This window comes from Pseudophryne corroboree, chromosome 6, assembly GCF_028390025.1.
Source record: "Pseudophryne corroboree isolate aPseCor3 chromosome 6, aPseCor3.hap2, whole genome shotgun sequence".
Classification (NCBI taxonomy): Eukaryota; Metazoa; Chordata; class Amphibia; order Anura; family Myobatrachidae; genus Pseudophryne; species Pseudophryne corroboree.
In genome coordinates this window covers 57,636,358-57,655,125 of record NC_086449.1, presented here as the reverse complement: position 1 = coordinate 57,655,125, position 18,768 = coordinate 57,636,358, and the positions used below count along the sequence as shown (strand labels likewise).

Sequence of the window (18,768 nt, the reverse complement as noted above, 5' to 3'; positions counted from 1 at the left end):
GATAATAGTCCACCCCAACTGTGAAATGTATATTACACATACGGTATGAGCCGAGGCGTCACCGGCTGTGGTGACACCCGGTGCGCATGCCGGGGGCGCGCTTAAAACAAAAAAGGGGGTGTGGTCATATATAGAGGGGGCATTGCCTTGAGGGGATACAGAGATTGTCATTCTGGGGTGTGCATGCTAGGCAGCACTGGACTTCCCCCTAGAGACAGTTTCCCTGGGCTGTCGGCTCCCCTTCTGTGACAGCTGTAGGAGACTTTCACACTGCAACACCCGGCTCCTGTGACTGCGGAGGAACCGACATTTTGGTGTCACACCCGGGTGCGGGCCGCAAACCCCCCCCCCCCCCCTTACCTGCCTTGTGAGTATCAGAGAGAAAAGGATAACAGTATGATAGAGAAAAGGATAACAGCTGGCAGATCACAGATAATATATATGAAGAAAAAACGATAAATCCAGTGATTGTAGATTTTCATAGCAAGCCTTTTCCTAACTCTGGTGTTGCTGCATTTTCTATCTAAATATAACTTCTACACAGGGTCTGACTGGCCCACAGGGGTACCAGGGAAACCACCGGTACGCTCCACTGCCTGAGGGCCCACTCCTTCCTCTAGGGATCAGGTTCCAGACTGGGCACTTGTATTATACTTGGTAAATATGCAGGGCCGGTTCTGGCGCTCTGTGCGCCCCCGGGCGGCAATAGGGGGCGTGGTCATTTACGCCCCCTGTACAGACTGAAATGATGTGCGGTGCACGATGACGTCATCGTGCACCGCACAGCAAAAGTCCTCTCCACGAAGGGAAACTAGACGCGTACGCGTCTAGTTTCCCTTCACAGCGCGGGGGGGGGGGGGGGGGGGGGGGCGGGGAGGCAGCGCCCCGGGCAAAAGTCCTGCTTGCCCGTGGCAAGATCCGCTACTGTAGATATGTTGCATTACACTACACTAAACTATTGTGTATTTCAAGCCTCTATGGAGGCTGGCCACACCCCCTTTGTAGGCTGGCCACACCCCTAAGTATGGGCCCCTATAACTGCATTCCTCCGGTGGGCCCTTCATGCCCCAGTCCCACACTGCATCTACACTCAGCTCAGGAGGTCATGGATCAGGGCTCTCAGTGGTCATCATTTTGGGGGACCAAGGTGATGGTGGCCAGAGGGCATGATGATATATATCCCTGACATGCTGCAAGTGACACAGATGACAGAGTACAGTGCAGTGTTTCCCATGCAGACGCAAATACACCTGGCACTGTACAATACAGATTGCTTTTGTCAACGGAAAAAGCCTTCCTATGTGTGCGGCATATTTAACATTCTTTTCATTGGCAGGTTTGAGTGTAATTCTGCCTGAGCTAATCACCACGTCCTGTCAGTAGAACTACAATACTGATATTAATGTTCTTTTATCTTTGCTCTGTATAACCTGGATTCTCATTCTCCATTATAGACGCCAGAGAATGTCATTGTAAAAAAGAATTTGCTTCAACAAAGCAGCACAACTGGCATCATCTCCCAGTCCCACACACTAACTGATCTTGTAAGGTGAGGTTTAAGCAGCTCGGTCGCACTCCCCATCCAGCGGCTGCAGAGATTAGCAGTTGCTGGGGAAATGCAGAGTAACAGAAGCAGCCTGTGCCTTGCTGTATACACGCAGTGCCTGCAGAGAGCAGCCGCTGACAAGATGTGAGTTTGCAATGGTCACAATGACCTGTCCTGGTCATCGATGGTCTGATATATTGACCATCGATGTTTTAACCAATGTTTCTAAAATAAATAAATATATATATATATATATATATATATATATATTTTATAAAATCATGTTGGATATGTTTTAAATAGATATTCTTAACCTAATTCAATCATAAAAAAATGACAATTTTTTAGTAGTTTTTGAAAAAATATATCAGTGTGTGAAGTGGATTAAGGCTCCATCACATTATACAAATATAACTTAAATAATTAAATGAAGACATAGATACATTTATAAAAATATATTTTATTTAGATAAAACCTTGACAGACCTTGTTAATCTCTTCAATATAAAATAAAATATCCCTTATTTTATTTTTTTGTGAACTCTAATGGAAATATTATACTCCAATGGGAAATATCTAACAAATATTTACAATTTGTTACCTATAAACTGTGCCACAAAATGACTATGAACTGAATTGACCTCAGTTGACCTTCACCACCAGCCAATGAAAATCAGTTGTACATGACCCAGCCAGTGAAAACTCTTGCAATTGGCCTAGAGGTCAGAATCAGAATCAGTTTATTGCCAAGTATATCAGTACATAATCCACAAGGAATTAGTTTCCGATGACCACAGCTCTCAGACAAGAGGTGAAGTCAGACCTGAATAAATTCAGTTCACAATCATTCTAAGGTATGGGGCTCCTTAGAGGGCATAGAGCAGGGATGGGGAACCTTCGGCCCTCCAGCTGCTGTTGAACTACATATCCCAGCATGCCCTGCAACAGTTTTAGCATGGCCAAATAGCAAAACTGTAGCAAGGCATGCTGGTATGTGTAGTTCAACAACAGCTGGAGGGCCGAAGGTTCCCCATCCCAGGCATAGAGGATTGAAATCATTGCAGACATAGGGGATTATTCATGTCTACAATGTAACTAAGATGCTACATTTAGGAAAAAGTAAAAAATTCTGGGACTCGCTACCCGCGGTGGAGTGTCTACAATTCAGGCCTGGCCAACCTGTGGCTCTCCAGCTGTTGTAAAACTACAAGTCCCATCATGCTTTGCCACAGTTTTGCTATTAAGGAATGCTAAAACTGTGGCAGGGCATGCTGGGGTGTGTAGTTTCACAACATCTGGAGAGCCACAGGTTGGCCAGGCCTGGTCTACATCATGCAATACATCCCATGCCACATAGCGCCCAAAGGATTGGTGTATGAGGAGGACTGTAATTGTAAGCTCTAAGGTCAATGGTCAATGGGCCTTATTCAGAGTTGATCGCAGCAGCAAATGTGTTAGAAGATGGCCAAAACCATGGGGGTCATTCCGAGTTGTTCACTCGCAAGCTGCTTTTAGCAGATTTGCTCACGCTAAGCCGCCGCCTACTGGGAGTGAATCTTAGCTTCTTAAAATTGCGAACGACGTATTCGCAATATTGCGATTACACACCTCGTAGCAGTTTCTGAGTAGCTTCAGACTTACTCTGCCTGTGCGATCAGTTCAGTGCTTGTCGTTCCTGGTTTGACGTCACAAACACTCCCAGCGTTCGCCCAGACACTCCTCCGTTTCTCCGGCCACTCCTGCGTTTTTTCCGGAAACGGTAGCGTTTTTTCCCACACGCCCATAAAATGGCCTGTTTCCGCCCAGTAACACCCATTTCCTGTCAATCACACTACGATCACCAGGACGATGAAAAAGCCGTGAGTAATATTCCTAACTGCATAGTAAATTTACTTGGCGCAGTCGCAGTGCGAACATTGCGCATGCGCATTAAGCGGAAAATCGCTGCGATGCGAAGATTTTTACCGAGCGAACAACTCGGAATGAGGGCCCATGTGCACTGCAGGGTTGGTGGGGGTGGGGGGAGATGTAACATGTGCAGAGAGAGTTAGATTTGGGTGGGGTGTATTTAAACTCAAATCTAAATTGCAGTGTAAAAATAACGCAGACAGTATTTACCCTGCACAGAAACAAAATAACCCACCCAAATCTAACTCTCTCTGCACATGTTACATCTGCCCCACCTGCAGTGCACATGGTTTTGCCCAACTGCTAACAAATATGCTGCAGCGATCAACTCGGAATTACCCCCAATATGAGGAAGTCCCATCACGATTTACGTGTATACCATTTTTTTCAACACAATGTCAAAAATACATATCATTCCCAGAGTTATATCTGTGTATTCTTCAAAGCGGTCAAAAAGTTTTTATTTTACTTTTATATGGATATATCAGATTTAGTGGACATCTCCCCTACATAGAATGAATTGAAACTGACTCATTTGCTGTGAAATATACTGTATATACCTTTGTTCTGTACTTACAGTTTGGGAGTATGGACCATCTCAGCAAAGTATGAAGACGCAGATGTGCAGAATTACAGTACAAACTTTGAAGTGAAAGAATACGGTATGGTGATTTATATGGTATCATTACAGTACAGTCATGATAAAATGATATAAAAGACATATCTAAACCAATACTTGTTTGCTTTTTTGTTTTGTTTTTAAAAGACCCACCCCCCATCCCAAATTAACAGAATTTCAGGGGCCCAATGTATGGGGCCACAGTTTTTTAGGATTAAAATGTACTTTCCTCTGCTCCTCCTCTAGTTTACTTGGTCGTTCTTTACATTTGAATTTATTAGGAACAGAGCAAGAAGAACAATTTATTTATTCAAAAGATATAAGTGGTAATAAGTATAAAAAGCATACACTTATACTTACCTGATCTACCAGGAATATTGAATGTTAAACAGATATATGTGACACCCCATTGGAGCTGTCACAAACTGTAGTGTGACCTTTATGCCCCTTGCCCTGCTAAATGCAGCCCTGGCTAGATATTATGAAACAGATGGCAGTGAAAGAGTTAACAGCTGTACCTTTTTGGCAGGTACAGTACCTTTTTTTTATGGTCTGTACCGATTTTTGTCTCTCCAAATTAACATTGAAAGTATAGGAAAGGGGGCGTGGTCACATCCCGTTTACCATTGACCACGCCCCCTATACTAGTTTGTACCTGTTTTTATGTGTAAAATGTTGGAGGGTATGTAACTGTGCCCTAAGAGCTGCACCTGGCGCTAAGACACTGACCAATCAGCAAGAGGCGTATGGATCCCAGGAAGAGACCTGGCTTGTGCCATGGCGGTTACAGCCGGGTGCTAGGATAGTTGGCAGTTGGATGGCGGCCATCTTAGCGAGTTGTACTGACAGGAGGAACTGAGAGACAATGCTGGCGCTGCTGCTGCGATTCCTAGCCAGGGAGGCAGGACAGAGACACGGCTCTGGGAGTTGGCAGAACCTGCAGATATTCCAAGATGGTGAGCCCCTGAGAGGTGACAGAGGAGACGTAGATGGAACTCCCTCCCAAAAAGGCGGGTGCAACTATTAAGCAGTGAGAAATCCTGTCAGGATCATCAGGAGTGGTTTAGCAACAAAGCACCTCATGTCACCTCACAGTTACACAGCAGCACACATTAGTAGAGACTGGACCTACGGAGTGCCCCTGATAATACATATATTCCAAACCGCACTGGACTTTTACTAGTGACTGCATGGTAGAGAATTTACTGCTGAGGTAGTAATTAGAGATGTGCACCGGAAATTTTTCCGGTTTTGTGTTTTGGTTTTGGGTTCGGTTCCGTGGCCGTGTTTTGGGTTCGAACGCGTTTTGGCAAAACCTCACCGAATTTTTTTTGTCGGATTCGGGTGTGTTTTGGATTGGGTGTTTTTTTTCAAAAAACCCTAAAAAACAGCTTAAATCATAGAATTTGGGGGTCATTTTGATCCCAAAGTATTATTAACCTCAATAACCATAATTTCCACTCATTTTCAGTCTATTCTGAACACCTCACACCTCACAATATTATTTTTAGTCCTAAAATTTGCACCGAGGTCGCTGGATGACTAAGCTCAGCGACCCAAGTGGCCGACACAAACACCTGGCCCATCTAGGAGTGGCACTGCAGTGTCACGCAGGATGGCCCTTCCAAAAAACACTCCCCAAACAGCACATGACACAAAGAAAAAAAGAGGCGCAATGAGGTAGCTGTGTGAGTAAGCTAAGCGACCCTAGTGGCCGACACAAACACCTGGCCCATCTAGGAGTGGCACTGCAGTGTCAGGCCGGATGGCCCTTCCAAAAAATACTCCCCAAACAGCACATGACGCAAAGAAGAAAAAAAAGAGGCGCAATGAGGTAGCTGTGTGACTAAGATAAGTGACCCTAGTGGCCGACACAAACACCTGGCCCATCTAGGAGTGGCACTGCAGTGTCACGCAGGATGGCCCTTCCAAAAAACACTCCCCAAACAGCACATGACGCAAAGAAAAATGAAAGAAAAAAGAGGTGCAAGATGGAATTGTCCTTGGGCCCTCCCACCCACCCTTATGTTGTATAAACAGGACATGCACACTTCAACCAACCCATCATTTCAGTGACAGGGTCTGCCACACGACTGTGACTGAAATGACGGGTTGGTTTGGACCCCCACCAAAAAAGAAGCAATTAATCTCTCCTTGCACAAACTGGCTCTACAGAGGCAAGATGTCCACCTCATCATCACCCTCCGATATATCACCGTGTACATCCCCCTCCTCACAGATTATCAATTCGTCCCCACTGGAATCCACCATCTCAGCTCCCTGTGTACTTTGTGGAGGCAATTGCTGCTGGTGAATGTCTCCATGGAGGAATTGATTATAATTCATTTTAATGAACATCATCTTCTCCACATTTTCTGGAAGTAACCTCGTACGCCGATTGCTGACAAGGTGAGCGGCGGCACTAAACACTCTTTCGGAGTACACACTTGTGGGAGGGCAACTTAGGTAGAATAAAGCCAGTTTGTGCAAGGGCCTCCAAATTGCCTCTTTTTCCTGCCAGTATACGTACGGACTGTCTGACGTGCCTACTTGGATGCGGTCACTCATATAATCCTCCACCATTCTTTCAATGGTGAGAGAATCATATGCAGTGACAGTAGACGACATGTCCGTAATCGTTTGCAGGTCCTTCAGTCCGGACCAGATGTCAGCATCAGCAGTCGCTCCAGACTGCCCTGCATCACCGCCAGCGGGTGGGCTCGGAATTCTGAGCCTTTTCCTCGCACCCCCAATTGCGGGAGAATGTGAAGGAGGAGATGTTGACAGGTCGCGTTCCGCTTGACTTGACAATTTTCTCACCAGCAGTTCTTTGAACCCCTGCAGACTTGTGTCTGCCGGAAAGAGAGATCCAAGGTAGGTTTTAAATCTAGGATCGAGCATGGTGGCCAAAATGTAGTGCTCTGATTTCAACAGATTGACCACCCGTGAATCCTTGTTAAGCGAATTAAGGGCTCCATCCACAAGTCCCACATGCCTAGCGGAATCGCTCAGTGTTAGCTCCTCCTTCAATGTCTCCAGCTTCTTCTGCAAAAGCCTGATGAGGGGAATGACCTGACTCAGGCTGGCAGTGTCTGAACTGACTTCACGTGTGGCAAGTTCAAAAGGTTGCAGAACCTTGCACAACGTTGAAATCATTCTCCACTGCGCTTGAGACAGGTGCATTCCACCTCCTATATCGTGGTCAGTTGTATAGGCTTGAATGGCCTTTTGCTGCTCCTCCAACCTCTGAAGCATATAGAGGGTTGAATTCCACCTCGTTACCACTTCTTGCTTCTGATGATGGCAGGGCAGGTTCAGGCGTTTTTGGTGTTGCTCCAGTCTTCTGTACGTGGTGCCTGTACGCCGAAAGTGTCCCGCAATTCTTCTGGCCACCGACAGCATCTCTTGCACGCCCCTGTCGTTTTTTAAATAATTCTGCACCACCAAATTCAAGGTATGTGCAAAACATGGGACGTGCTGGAATTTGCCCATATTTAATGCACACACAATATTGCTGGCGTTGTCCGATGCCACAAATCCACAGGAGAGTCCAATTGGGGTAAGCCCTTCTGCGATGATCTTCCTCAGTTGCCGTAAGAGGTTTTCAGCTGTGTGAGTATTATGGAAAGCGGTGATACAAAGCGTAGCCTGCATAGGAAAGAGTTGGCGTTTGCGAGATGCTGCTACTGGTGCCGCCGCTGCTGTTCTTGCGACAGGAGTCAATACATCTACCCAGTGGGCTGTCACAGTCATATAGTCCTGAGTCTGCCCTGCTCCACTTGTCCACATGTCCGTGGTTAAGTGGACATTGGGTACAACTGCATTTTTTAGGACACTGGTGAGTCTTTTTCTGAGGTCTGTGTACATTTTCGGTATCGCCTGCCTAGAGAAATGGAACCTAGATGGTATTTGGTACCGGGGACACAGTACCTCAATCAAGTCTATAGTTGGCTCTGCAGTAATGATGGATACCGGAACCACGTTTCTCACCGCCCAGGATGCCAAGGCCTCAGTTACCCGCTTTGCAGCAGGATGACTGCTGTGATATTTCATCTTCCTCGCAAAGGACTGTTGGACAGTCAATTGCTTGGTGGAAGTAGTAAAAGTCGTCTTACGACTTCCCCTCTGGGATGACCATCGACTCCCAGCAGCAACAACAGCAGCGCCAGCAGTAGTAGGCGTTACACGCAAGGATGCATTGGAGGAATCCCAGGCAGGAGAGGACTCGTCAGAATTGCCAGTGACATGGCCTGCAGGACTATTGGCATTCCTGGGGAAGGAAGAAATTGACACTGAGGGAGTTGGTGGGGTGGTTTGCGTGAGCTTGGTTACAAGAGGAAGGGATTTACTGGTCAGTGGACTGCTTCCGCTGTCGCCCAAAGTTTTTGAACTTGTCACTGACTTATGATGAATGCGCTGCAGGTGACGTATAAGGGAGGATGTTCCGAGGTGGTTAACGTCCTTACCCCTACTTATTACAGCTTGACAAAGGCAACACACGGCTTGACAAATGTTGTCCGCATTTCTGTTGAAATACTTCCACACCGAAGAGCTGATTTTTTTGGTATTTTCACCAGGCATGTCAATGGCCATATTCCTCCCACGGACAACAGGTGTCTCCCCGGGTGCCTGACTTAAACAAACCACCTCACCATCAGAATCCTCCTTGTCAATTTCCTCCCCAGCGCCAGCAACACCATATCCTCCTCATCCTGGTGTACTTCAACACTGACATCTTCAATCTGACTATCAGGAACTGGACTGCGGGTGCTCCTTCCAGCACTTGCAGGGGGCGTGCAAATGGTGGAAGGCGCATGCTCTTCACGTCCAGTGTTGGGAAGGTCAGGCATCGCAACCGACACAATTGGACTCTCCTTGTGGATTTGTGATTTCGAAGAACGCACAGTTCTTTGCTGTGCTTTTGCCAGCTTAAGTCTTTTCATTTTTCTAGCGAGAGGCTGAGTGCTTCCATCCTCATGTGAAGCTGAACCACTAGCCATGAAGCATAGGCCAGGGCCTCAGCCGTTCCTTGCCACTCCGTGTGGTAAATGGCATATTGGCAAGTTTACGCTTCTCCTCCGACGATTTTATTTTAGATTTTTGAGTCCTTTTTTTACTGATATTTTGTGTTTTGGATTTTACATGCTCTGTACTATGACATTGGGCATCGGCCTTGGCAGACGACGTTGATGGAATTTCATCGTCTCGGCCATAACTAGTGGCAGCAGCTTCAGCATGAGGTGGAAGTGGATCTTGATCTTTCCCTATTTTTGGAACCTCAACATTTTTGTTCTCCATATTTTAATAGGCACAACTAAAAGGCACCTCAGGTAAACAATGGAGATGGATGGATACTAGTATACTTATGGATGACGAGTGACTGACGACACAGAGGTAGCTACAGCCGTGGACTACCGTACTGCCTCTGCTAGTATAGAGATGATAATGATATAAAAAATATATATATATATCACTACTGCAGGTATATATAATATAATGACGGACCTGCTGGACACTGTCAGCAGACTCCTAAACTACTAGTATGAAGAAGATAGAAAAAAAAACCCCACCACAGGTAGGTATACAATTATGGACGAGCACTGACGACACAGAGGTAGCTACAGCCGTGGACTACCGTACTGCGTCTGCTAGTATAGAGATGATAATGATATATAAAAATATATATATATCACTACTGCAGGTATATATAATATAATGACGGACCTGCTGGACACTGTCAGCAGACTCCTAAACTACTAGTATGAAGAAGATAGAAAAAAAAAAACCACCACAGGTAGGTATACAATTATGGACGAGCACTGACGACACAGAGGTAGCTACAGCCGTGGACTACCGTACTGCTTCTGCTAGTATAGAGATGATAATGATATAAAAAATATATATATATCACTACTGCAGGTATATATAATATAATGACGGACCTGCTGGACACTGTCAGCAGACTCCTAAACTACTAGTATGAAGAAGATAGAAAAAAAAACCCCACCACAGGTAGGTATACAATTATGGACGAGCACTGACGACACAGAGGTAGCTACAGCCGTGGACTACCGTACTGCGTCTGCTAGTATAGAGATGATAATGATATAAAAAATATATATATATCACTACTGCAGGTATATATAATATAATGACGGACCTGCTGGACACTGTCAGCAGACTCCTAAACTACTAGTATGAAGAAGATAGAAAAAAAAACCCCACCACAGGTAGGTATACAATTATGGACGAGCACTGACGACACAGAGGTAGCCACAGCCATGGACTACCGTACTGCGTCTGCTAATATAGAGATGATAAAGATGATAGAGATGAACAAAAAAAAATATAACACTACTGCAGGTAAATATTTATATAATATAATGAATGATGGACCTGCTGGACACTGTCAGCAGAATGCGTTTATAGAATAAAAAAAAAAACACCACAGGAGTGTTTAACTTTTTCAGGCAGACAATATACTGGTGGTCACTGGTCAGTCACACTGGCAGCAAGTGTGCACTGTACTCCTGCTATAACTGCACCCCAGTCTCCCCCACAATTCAGCTGTGTGAGCAGTGAGCACTCAGCACAGTCAGATATACATATAGATGATATTATCATGCAGCACACTGAGGCTGAGCACAGATATGGTATGTGACTGTGTATCATTTTTTTTCAGGCAGAGAACGGATTATATTAAATAATAAATGAAACTGGTGGTGGTCAGTCACTAGTAACTATCAGCAAAACTCTGCACTCTGAGTACTCCTAATGCTCCCCAAAATTACTAAGTAATCAACTCAAGTGTCTCTATCTATTCTAACGGAGAGGACGCCAGCCACATCCTCTCCCTATCAATCTCAATGCACGTGTGAAAATGGCGGCGACGCGCGGCTCCTTATATAGAATCCGAGTCTCGCGATAGAATACGAGCCTCGCGAGAATCCGACAGCGGGATGATGACGTTCGGGCGCGCTCGGGTTAGCCGAGCAAGGCGGGAAGATCCGAGTCTGCCTCGGACCCGTGTAAAAAGGCTGAAGTTCGGGGGGGTTCGGATTCCGAGGAACCGAACCCGCTCATCTCTAGTATAGCTGCTTAGTACTGAGTTAGCAGTTCTGTGCTTCAAACCTGCAGCATCCCGTCCTAAGGGGCTAATTCAGACCTGTTCACTGATGTGCGCGTTCGCACAGTAGCTGTCAGGTCTGAAGTGTGCATGCGTCAGTGCCGCAGCGTGCCAGCGCATGGCAGACAGCCGCCTGCGATCACCTCTGCTGATTGACAGGCAGAGGTGGTCGCTGGGCAGGCGGGGGCAGGCCGGCGGCATTTGGCCGCCATTTAGGGGGCGCGGTTAAGGCAATGCAGGCAGGCCCGTACCATTGGGGGGGCGTGCCGCGATGAGTAACTCCCTGCAGGAGCTGCACTGGCTGGGAGCTACTCCTACAGTACAAAAGCCTCGCCACTGTGCAGTGATTTTGTACTTTTATGATGGGGTAGGGCCTGACATGCGGGGCGGACTAGCCCTGTGCTGGGTGTCCCCCCACATGTCAGGGAAGCTGATCGTAGATGTGCTAAATTTAGCAAATCTACGATCAGGTCTAATTCACCCCCTAAGTGATAGAGTATTACAATTATCCGTCAGTCAAAATAGGATACAGCATTTTCAGCTGATAGCCATCTCTGACTAATTGTTGACAGCAATGTAAACCAGCATTGAACGTTAGTGAGGGAAAGCAAGTGAAAACGCAACACTCTTCTCTTATAGAATAGAAGAATTGTAAAAGGACACTCCGCAGGGATTTATACAGTCTCATTCACAGCTCAACAGACATCAGAGTATGGTAACCCTTCTTTTCCTCAGAGAAAGGAAAAGAAGTCACATGCCCTGCTCACCATCCCGTTGCTGTTGGTGTCATGAATAGCTTCCCTTGCTGTCCTCCAATCCACTTTCCACCACCCCTACAAGAGTACTTATCCACTGCCCCTGCTGATGCCCCAAAGATCTTTACCCCCTAATTCCCTGATCAGCCACCCCCATTGCCCCAATCAGCTTCCTCTGTAGTTGCCTTGGTTCAACTGCCCCAACCAGATAACTCCCTCTTAGCAGCTGTCGTGATCAGCTGTTTCACTTCACGGTGCCCTGGGATGCCGGTGGTCATGTGACTGATGCCGGAATCACGACTCCACTCGTTATCCTGGTGCCGGAACACTGACCGCTGACATCCTGAAAGTAACAGGGTCACTGTTAGGCTTAGGGGGGAAGGGGGGGTAGGTGTTTAGGGATAGGCACCAGAAGTTATCCCTAGCCACCCTCCACCCCCCCAAATCTTAGCCCTAGCCACCAGCCCAGCCGAGATAGAGAAGGAGATGCGGATGAGTAAAATAATTAGCCTGTTCCCTGTCTACATTCTTATTGTTGGGATGCCGGTGTCGTCCATGTGACCATCGGCATACCGAAAACCAGGATCACACACTCATCCCGGTGCACCGATCATATTCCCCAGCTGTGCCCCTTTTACTCTTCCTCGCTGGTGCCCCTGTCCGCTGATTTCCTTGCGTTTCTAGACCCCTTTCCAATAACTTCACCACTGTACAGAACATTACTTGTAGGGGAAATAAGTATTACACTGAATTTGTGTTTCCTATCTCCACCTTTTCAGTCCTGCCAAGTTTTGAAATTAAGCTAAAACCAGCAAAAACATTTTTCTACTTAAAAGACCAAGAATTCAGAGTGGATATCCATGCAAAGTAAGTAAATGTGCATTTCTCTTTAGATCTGTATAGTACACATGTGTATTCTATTCACCAGCAATAGTGTATAATCTAGACAACTGCCTGTGTGTCCTAGTGATCAGGCAAAGGGCTAAGTAGTAGCAGCATTATGCCTCAGTCTATTGAAGGTGACCCATCTGTGACGGTATACAAATCCGAATTAGGCACAGTATCTGTACAGGAGGTGTCTGTGTGTACTAGTGATCAGTGACATATGTGCAGGAGGTGTCTGTGTGTTCTAGTGATCAGTGATATATGTACATTAGGTGTCTGTGTGTACTAGTGATCAGTGATATATGTACAGGAGGTGTCTGTGTGTACTAGTGATCAGTGATATATGTACAGGAGGTGTCTGTGTGTCCTAGTGATCAGTGATATATGTACAGGAGGTGTCTGTGTGTCCTAGTGATCAGTGATATATGTACAGGAGGTGTCTGTGTGTACTAGTGATCAGTGATATATGTACAGGAGGTGTCTGTGTGTACTAGTGATTAGAGATGAGCGCCTGAAATTTTTCGGGTTTTGTGTTTTGGTTTTGGGTTCGGTTCCGCGGCCGTGTTTTGGGTTCGAACGCGTTTTGGCAAAACCTCACCGAATTTTTTTTGTCGGATTCGGGTGTGTTTTGGATTCGGGTGTTTTTTTCAAAAAACACTAAAAAACAGCTTAAATCATAGAATTTGGGGGTCATTTTGATCCCAAAGTATTATTAACCTCAAAAACCATAATTTACACTCATTTTCAGTCTATTCTGAATACCTCACACCTCACAATATTATTTTTAGTCCTAAAATTTGCACCGAGGTCGCTGTGTGAGTAAGATAAGCGACCCTAGTGGCCGACACAAACACCGGGCCCATCTAGGAGTGGCACTGCAGTGTCACGCAGGATGTCCCTTCCAAAAAACCCTCCCCAAACAGCACATGACGCAAAGAAAAAAAGAGGCGCAATGAGGTAGCTGTGTGAGTAAGATTAGCGACCCTAGTGGCCGACACAAACACCGGGCCCATCTAGGAGTGGCACTGCAGTGTCACGCAGGATGGCCCTTCCAAAAAACCCTCCCCAAACAGCACATGACGCAAAGAAAAAAAGAGGCGCAATGAGGTAGCTGACTGTGTGAGTAAGATTAGCGACCCTAGTGGCCGACACAAACACCGGGCCCATCTAGGAGTGGCACTGCAGTATGTATGTATAAAGAAAGAAAAAAAAAACCACGGTTAGGTGGTATATACAATTATGGACGGGCTGCCGAGTGCCGACACAGAGGTAGCCACAGCCGTGAACTACCGCACTGTACTGTGTCTGCTGCTAATATATAGACTGGTTGATAAAGAGATAGTATACTCGTAACTAGTATGTATGTATAAAGAAAGAAAAAAAAACCACGGTTAGGTCACTGGTATATACAATTATGGACGGGCTGCCGAGTGCCGACACAGAGGTAGCCACAGCCGTGAACTACCGCACTGTACACTGGTTGATAAAGAGATAGTAGTATACTCGTAACAACTAGTATGACTGACTATGACGGTATAAAGAATGAAAAAAAAACCACGGTTAGGTGGTATATATTATAATACAATTATGGATGGACGGACTGCCTGCCGACTGCCGACACAGAGGTAGCCACAGCCGTGAACTACCGCACTGTACACTGGTTGATAAAGAGATAGTAGTATACTCGTAACAACTAGTATGACACTATGACGGTATAAAGAATGAAAAAAAAACCACGGTTAGGTGGTATATATTATAATACAATTATGGATGGACGGACTGCCTGCCGACTGCCGACACAGAGGTAGCCACAGCCGTGAACTACCGCACTGTACACTGGTTGATAAAGAGATAGTAGTATACTCGTAACAACTAGTATGACACTATGACGACGGTATAAAGAATGAAAAAAAAACCACGGTTAGGTGGTATATATTATAATAATAATACAATTATGGATGGACGGACTGCCTGCCGACTGCCGACACAGAGGTAGCCACAGCCGTGAACTACCGCACTGTACACTGGTTGATAAAGAGATAGTAGTATACTCGTAACAACTAGTATGACACTATGACGACGGTATAAAGAATGCAAAAAAAACCACAGTTAGGTGGTATATATTATAATAATAATACAATTATGGATGGACGGACTGCCTGCCGACTGCCGACACAGAGGTAGCCACAGCCGTGAACTACCGCACTGTACACTGGTTGATAAAGAGATAGTAGTATACTCGTAACAACTAGTATGACACTATGACGGTATAAAGAATGAAAAAAAAACCACGGTTAGGTGGTATATATTATAATAATAATACAATTATGGATGGACGGACTGCCTGCCGACTGCCGACACAGAGGTAGCCACAGCCGTGAACTACCGCACTGTACACTGGTTGATAAAGAGATAGTAGTATACTCGTAACAATTAGGATGACACTATGACGGTATAAAGAATGAAAAAAAAACCACGGTTAGGTGGTAGGTATATAATAATAAATAATACAATTCTGGTCGGACGGACTGCCTGCCGTGTGCCGACACAGAGGTAGCCACAGCCGTGAACTACCGCACTGTACACTGGTTGATAAAGAGATAGTAGTATACTCGTAACAATTAGGATGACACTATGACGGTATAAAGAATGAAAAAAAAACCACGGTTAGGTGGTAGGTATATAATAATAAATAATACAATTCTGGTCGGACGGACTGCCTGCCGTGTGCCGACACAGAGGTAGCCACAGCCGTGAACTACCGCACTGTACACTGGTTGATAAAGAGATAGTAGTATACTCGTAACAATTAGGATGACACTATGACGGTATAAAGAATGAAAAAAAAACCACGGTTAGGTGGTAGGTATATAATAATAAATAATACAATTCTGGTCGGACGGACTGCCTGCCGTGTGCCGACACAGAGGTAGCCACAGCCGTGAACTACCGCACTGTACACTGGTTGATAAAGAGATAGTAGTATACTCGTAACAATTAGGATGACACTATGACGGTATAAAGAATGAAAAAAAAACCACGGTTAGGTGGTAGGTATATAATAATAAATAATACAATTCTGGTCGGACGGACTGCCTGCCGTGTGCCGACACAGAGGTAGCCACAGCCGTGAACTACCGCACTGTACACTGGTTGATAAAGAGATAGTAGTATACTCGTAACAATTAGGATGACACTATGACGGTATAAAGAATGAAAAAAAAACCACGGTTAGGTGGTAGGTATATAATAATAAATAATACAATTCTGGTCGGACGGACTGCCTGCCGTGTGCCGACACAGAGGTAGCCACAGCCGTGAACTACCGCACTGTACACTGGTTGATAAAGAGATAGTAGTATACTCGTAACAATTAGGATGACACTATGACGGTATAAAGAATGAAAAAAAAACCACGGTTAGGTGGTAGGTATATAATAATAAATAATACAATTCTGGTCGGACGGACTGCCTGCCGTGTGCCGACACAGAGGTAGCCACAGCCGTGAACTACCGCACTGTACTGTGTCTGCTGCTAATATAGACTGGTTGATATTTAAAGAGATATTAGTAGTATACAACAATACTATACTGGTGGTCAGGCACTGGTCACCACTCCTGCAGCAAAAGTGTGCACTGTTAATTAATATAATTGTACTCCTGGCTCCTGCTAACAACCTGCAGTGCTCCCCAGTCTCCCCCACAATTAATTATAAGCTTTTAATTTATACATTGATGACTGTGCAGCACACTGGGCTGAGCTGAGTGCACACAGACTGAGTCACACTGTGTGACTGACTGTGCTGTGTATCGTTTTTTTTTTCAGGCAGAGAACGGATATAGCAGAGAGAAGTGAACGGATATATTATATTAAATAAAAGTTAACTAGCAACTGCACTGGTCACTGACTGTGGTAAACTAACTCTGTCTGCGACTCTGCACAATCTCTCTCTATCTAATCTATCTATCTCTATTCTAATGGAGAGGACGCCAGACACGTCCTCTCCCTATCAATCTCAATGCACGAGTGAAAATGGCGGCGACGCGCGGCTCCTTATATAGAATCCGAGTCTCGCGATAGAATCCGAGCCTCGCGAGAATCCGACAGCGTCATGATGACGTTCGGGCGCGCTCGGGTTAACCGAGCAAGGCGGGAAGATCCGAGTCGCTCGGACCCGTGGAAAAAAAAGTGAAGTTCGTGCGGGTTCGGATTCAAAGAAACCGAACCCGCTCATCTCTACTAGTGATCAGTGATATATGTACAGGAGGTGTCTGTGTGTACTAGTGATCAGTGATATATGTACAGGAGGTGTCTGTGTGATCTAGTGATCAGTGATATATGTACAGGAGGTGTCTGTGTGTACTAGTGATTAGTGATATATGTACAGGAGGTGTCTGTGTGTCCTAGTGATCAGTAATATATGTACAGGAGGTGTCTGTGTGTACTAGAGATCAGTGATATATGTACAGGAGGTGTCTGTGTATACTAGTGATCAGTGATATATGTACAGGAGGTGTCTGTATGTTCTAGTGATCAGTGATATATGTACAGGAGGTGTATGTGTGTTCTAGTGATCAGTGATATATGTACAGGAGGTGTATGTGTGTACTAGTGATCAGTGATATATGTACAGGAGGTGTATGTGTGTTCTAGTGATCAGTGATATATGTACAGGAGGTGTCTGTGTGTTCTAGTGATCAGTGACATATGTACAGGAGGTGTATGTGTGTACTAGTGATCAGTGATATATGTACAGGAGGTGTATGTGTGTTCTAGTGATCAGTGATATATGTACAGGAGGTGTATGTGTGTTCTAGTGATCAGTGATATATGTACAGGAGATGTCTGTGTGTACTAGTGATCAGTGATATATGTACAGGAGGTGTCTGTGTGTACTAGTGATCAGTGATATATGTACAGGAGATGTCTGTATGTTCTAGTGATCAGTGATATATGTACAGGAGGTGTCTGTATGTTCTAGTGATCAGTGATATATGTACAGGAGGTGTCTGTGTGTACTAGTGATCAGTGATATATGTACAGGAGGTGTCTGTATGTTCTGGTGATCAGTGATATATATACAGAAGGTGTATGTGTGTTCTAGTGATCAGTGATATATGTACAGGAGGTGTCTGTGTGTACTAGTCATCAGTGATATATATACAGAAGGTGTCAGTGTGTTCTAGTGATCAGTGATATATGTACAGGAGGTGTCTGTATGTTCTGGTGATCAGTGATATATGTACAGGAGGTGTATGTGTGATCTAGTGATCAGTGATATATGTACAGAAGGTGTATGTGTGATCTAGTGATCAGTGAAAGATGTACAGGAGGTGTCTGTGTGATCTAATGATCAGTGATATATGTACAGGAGGTGTCTGTGTGTCCTAGTGATCAGTGATATATGTACAGGAGGTGTCTGTGTGTACTAGTGATTAGTGATATATGTACAGGAGGTGTCTGTGTGTCCTAGTGATCAGTGATATATATACAGGAGGTGTCTGTGTGTCCTAGTGATCAGTGATATATGTACAGGAGGTGTCTGTGTGATCTAGTGATCAGTGATATATGTACAGGAGGTGTCTGTGTGTACTAGTGATTAGTGATATATGTACAGGAGGTGTCTGTGTGTACTAGTGATCAGTGATATATGTACAGGAGGTGTCTGTGTGTCCTATTGATCAGTAATATATGTACAGGATGTGTCTGTGTGTCCTAGTGATCAGTGATATATATGTACAGGAGGTGTCTGTGTGTACTAGAGATCAGTGATATATGTACAGGAGATGTCTGTGTGTACTAGTGATCAGTGATATATTATGTACAGGAGGTATCTCTGTGCTCTAGTGATCAGTGATATATGTACAGGAGGTGTCTGTGTGTACTAGTGATCAGTGATATATGTACAGGAGGTATCTCTGTGCTCTAG

The 18,768-nt window shown here is 45.1% G+C and overlaps 1 protein-coding gene across 7 annotated transcripts in view; it reads left to right on the top strand.

The window, feature by feature from the left end:
• LOC134936121 (A.superbus venom factor 1-like) overlaps window positions 1-18,768 on the top strand; it is a 283,470-nt gene that overhangs the window by 36,897 nt on the left and 227,805 nt on the right. For 5 of the 7 annotated variants that reach the window (XM_063931033.1, XM_063931031.1, XM_063931032.1 and 2 more), the window contains exons 5-7: window positions 1,455-1,549; window positions 4,033-4,115; window positions 12,733-12,820. In XM_063931033.1, coding sequence (XP_063787103.1) covers window positions 1,455-1,549; window positions 4,033-4,115; window positions 12,733-12,820 — 266 coding nt within the window. Of the gene's footprint in view, window positions 1-1,454; window positions 1,550-4,032; window positions 4,116-4,912; window positions 5,083-12,732; window positions 12,821-18,768 lie in introns of those variants that run through there. The other 2 variants (XM_063931035.1, XM_063931036.1) reach the window with 2 other exon arrangements.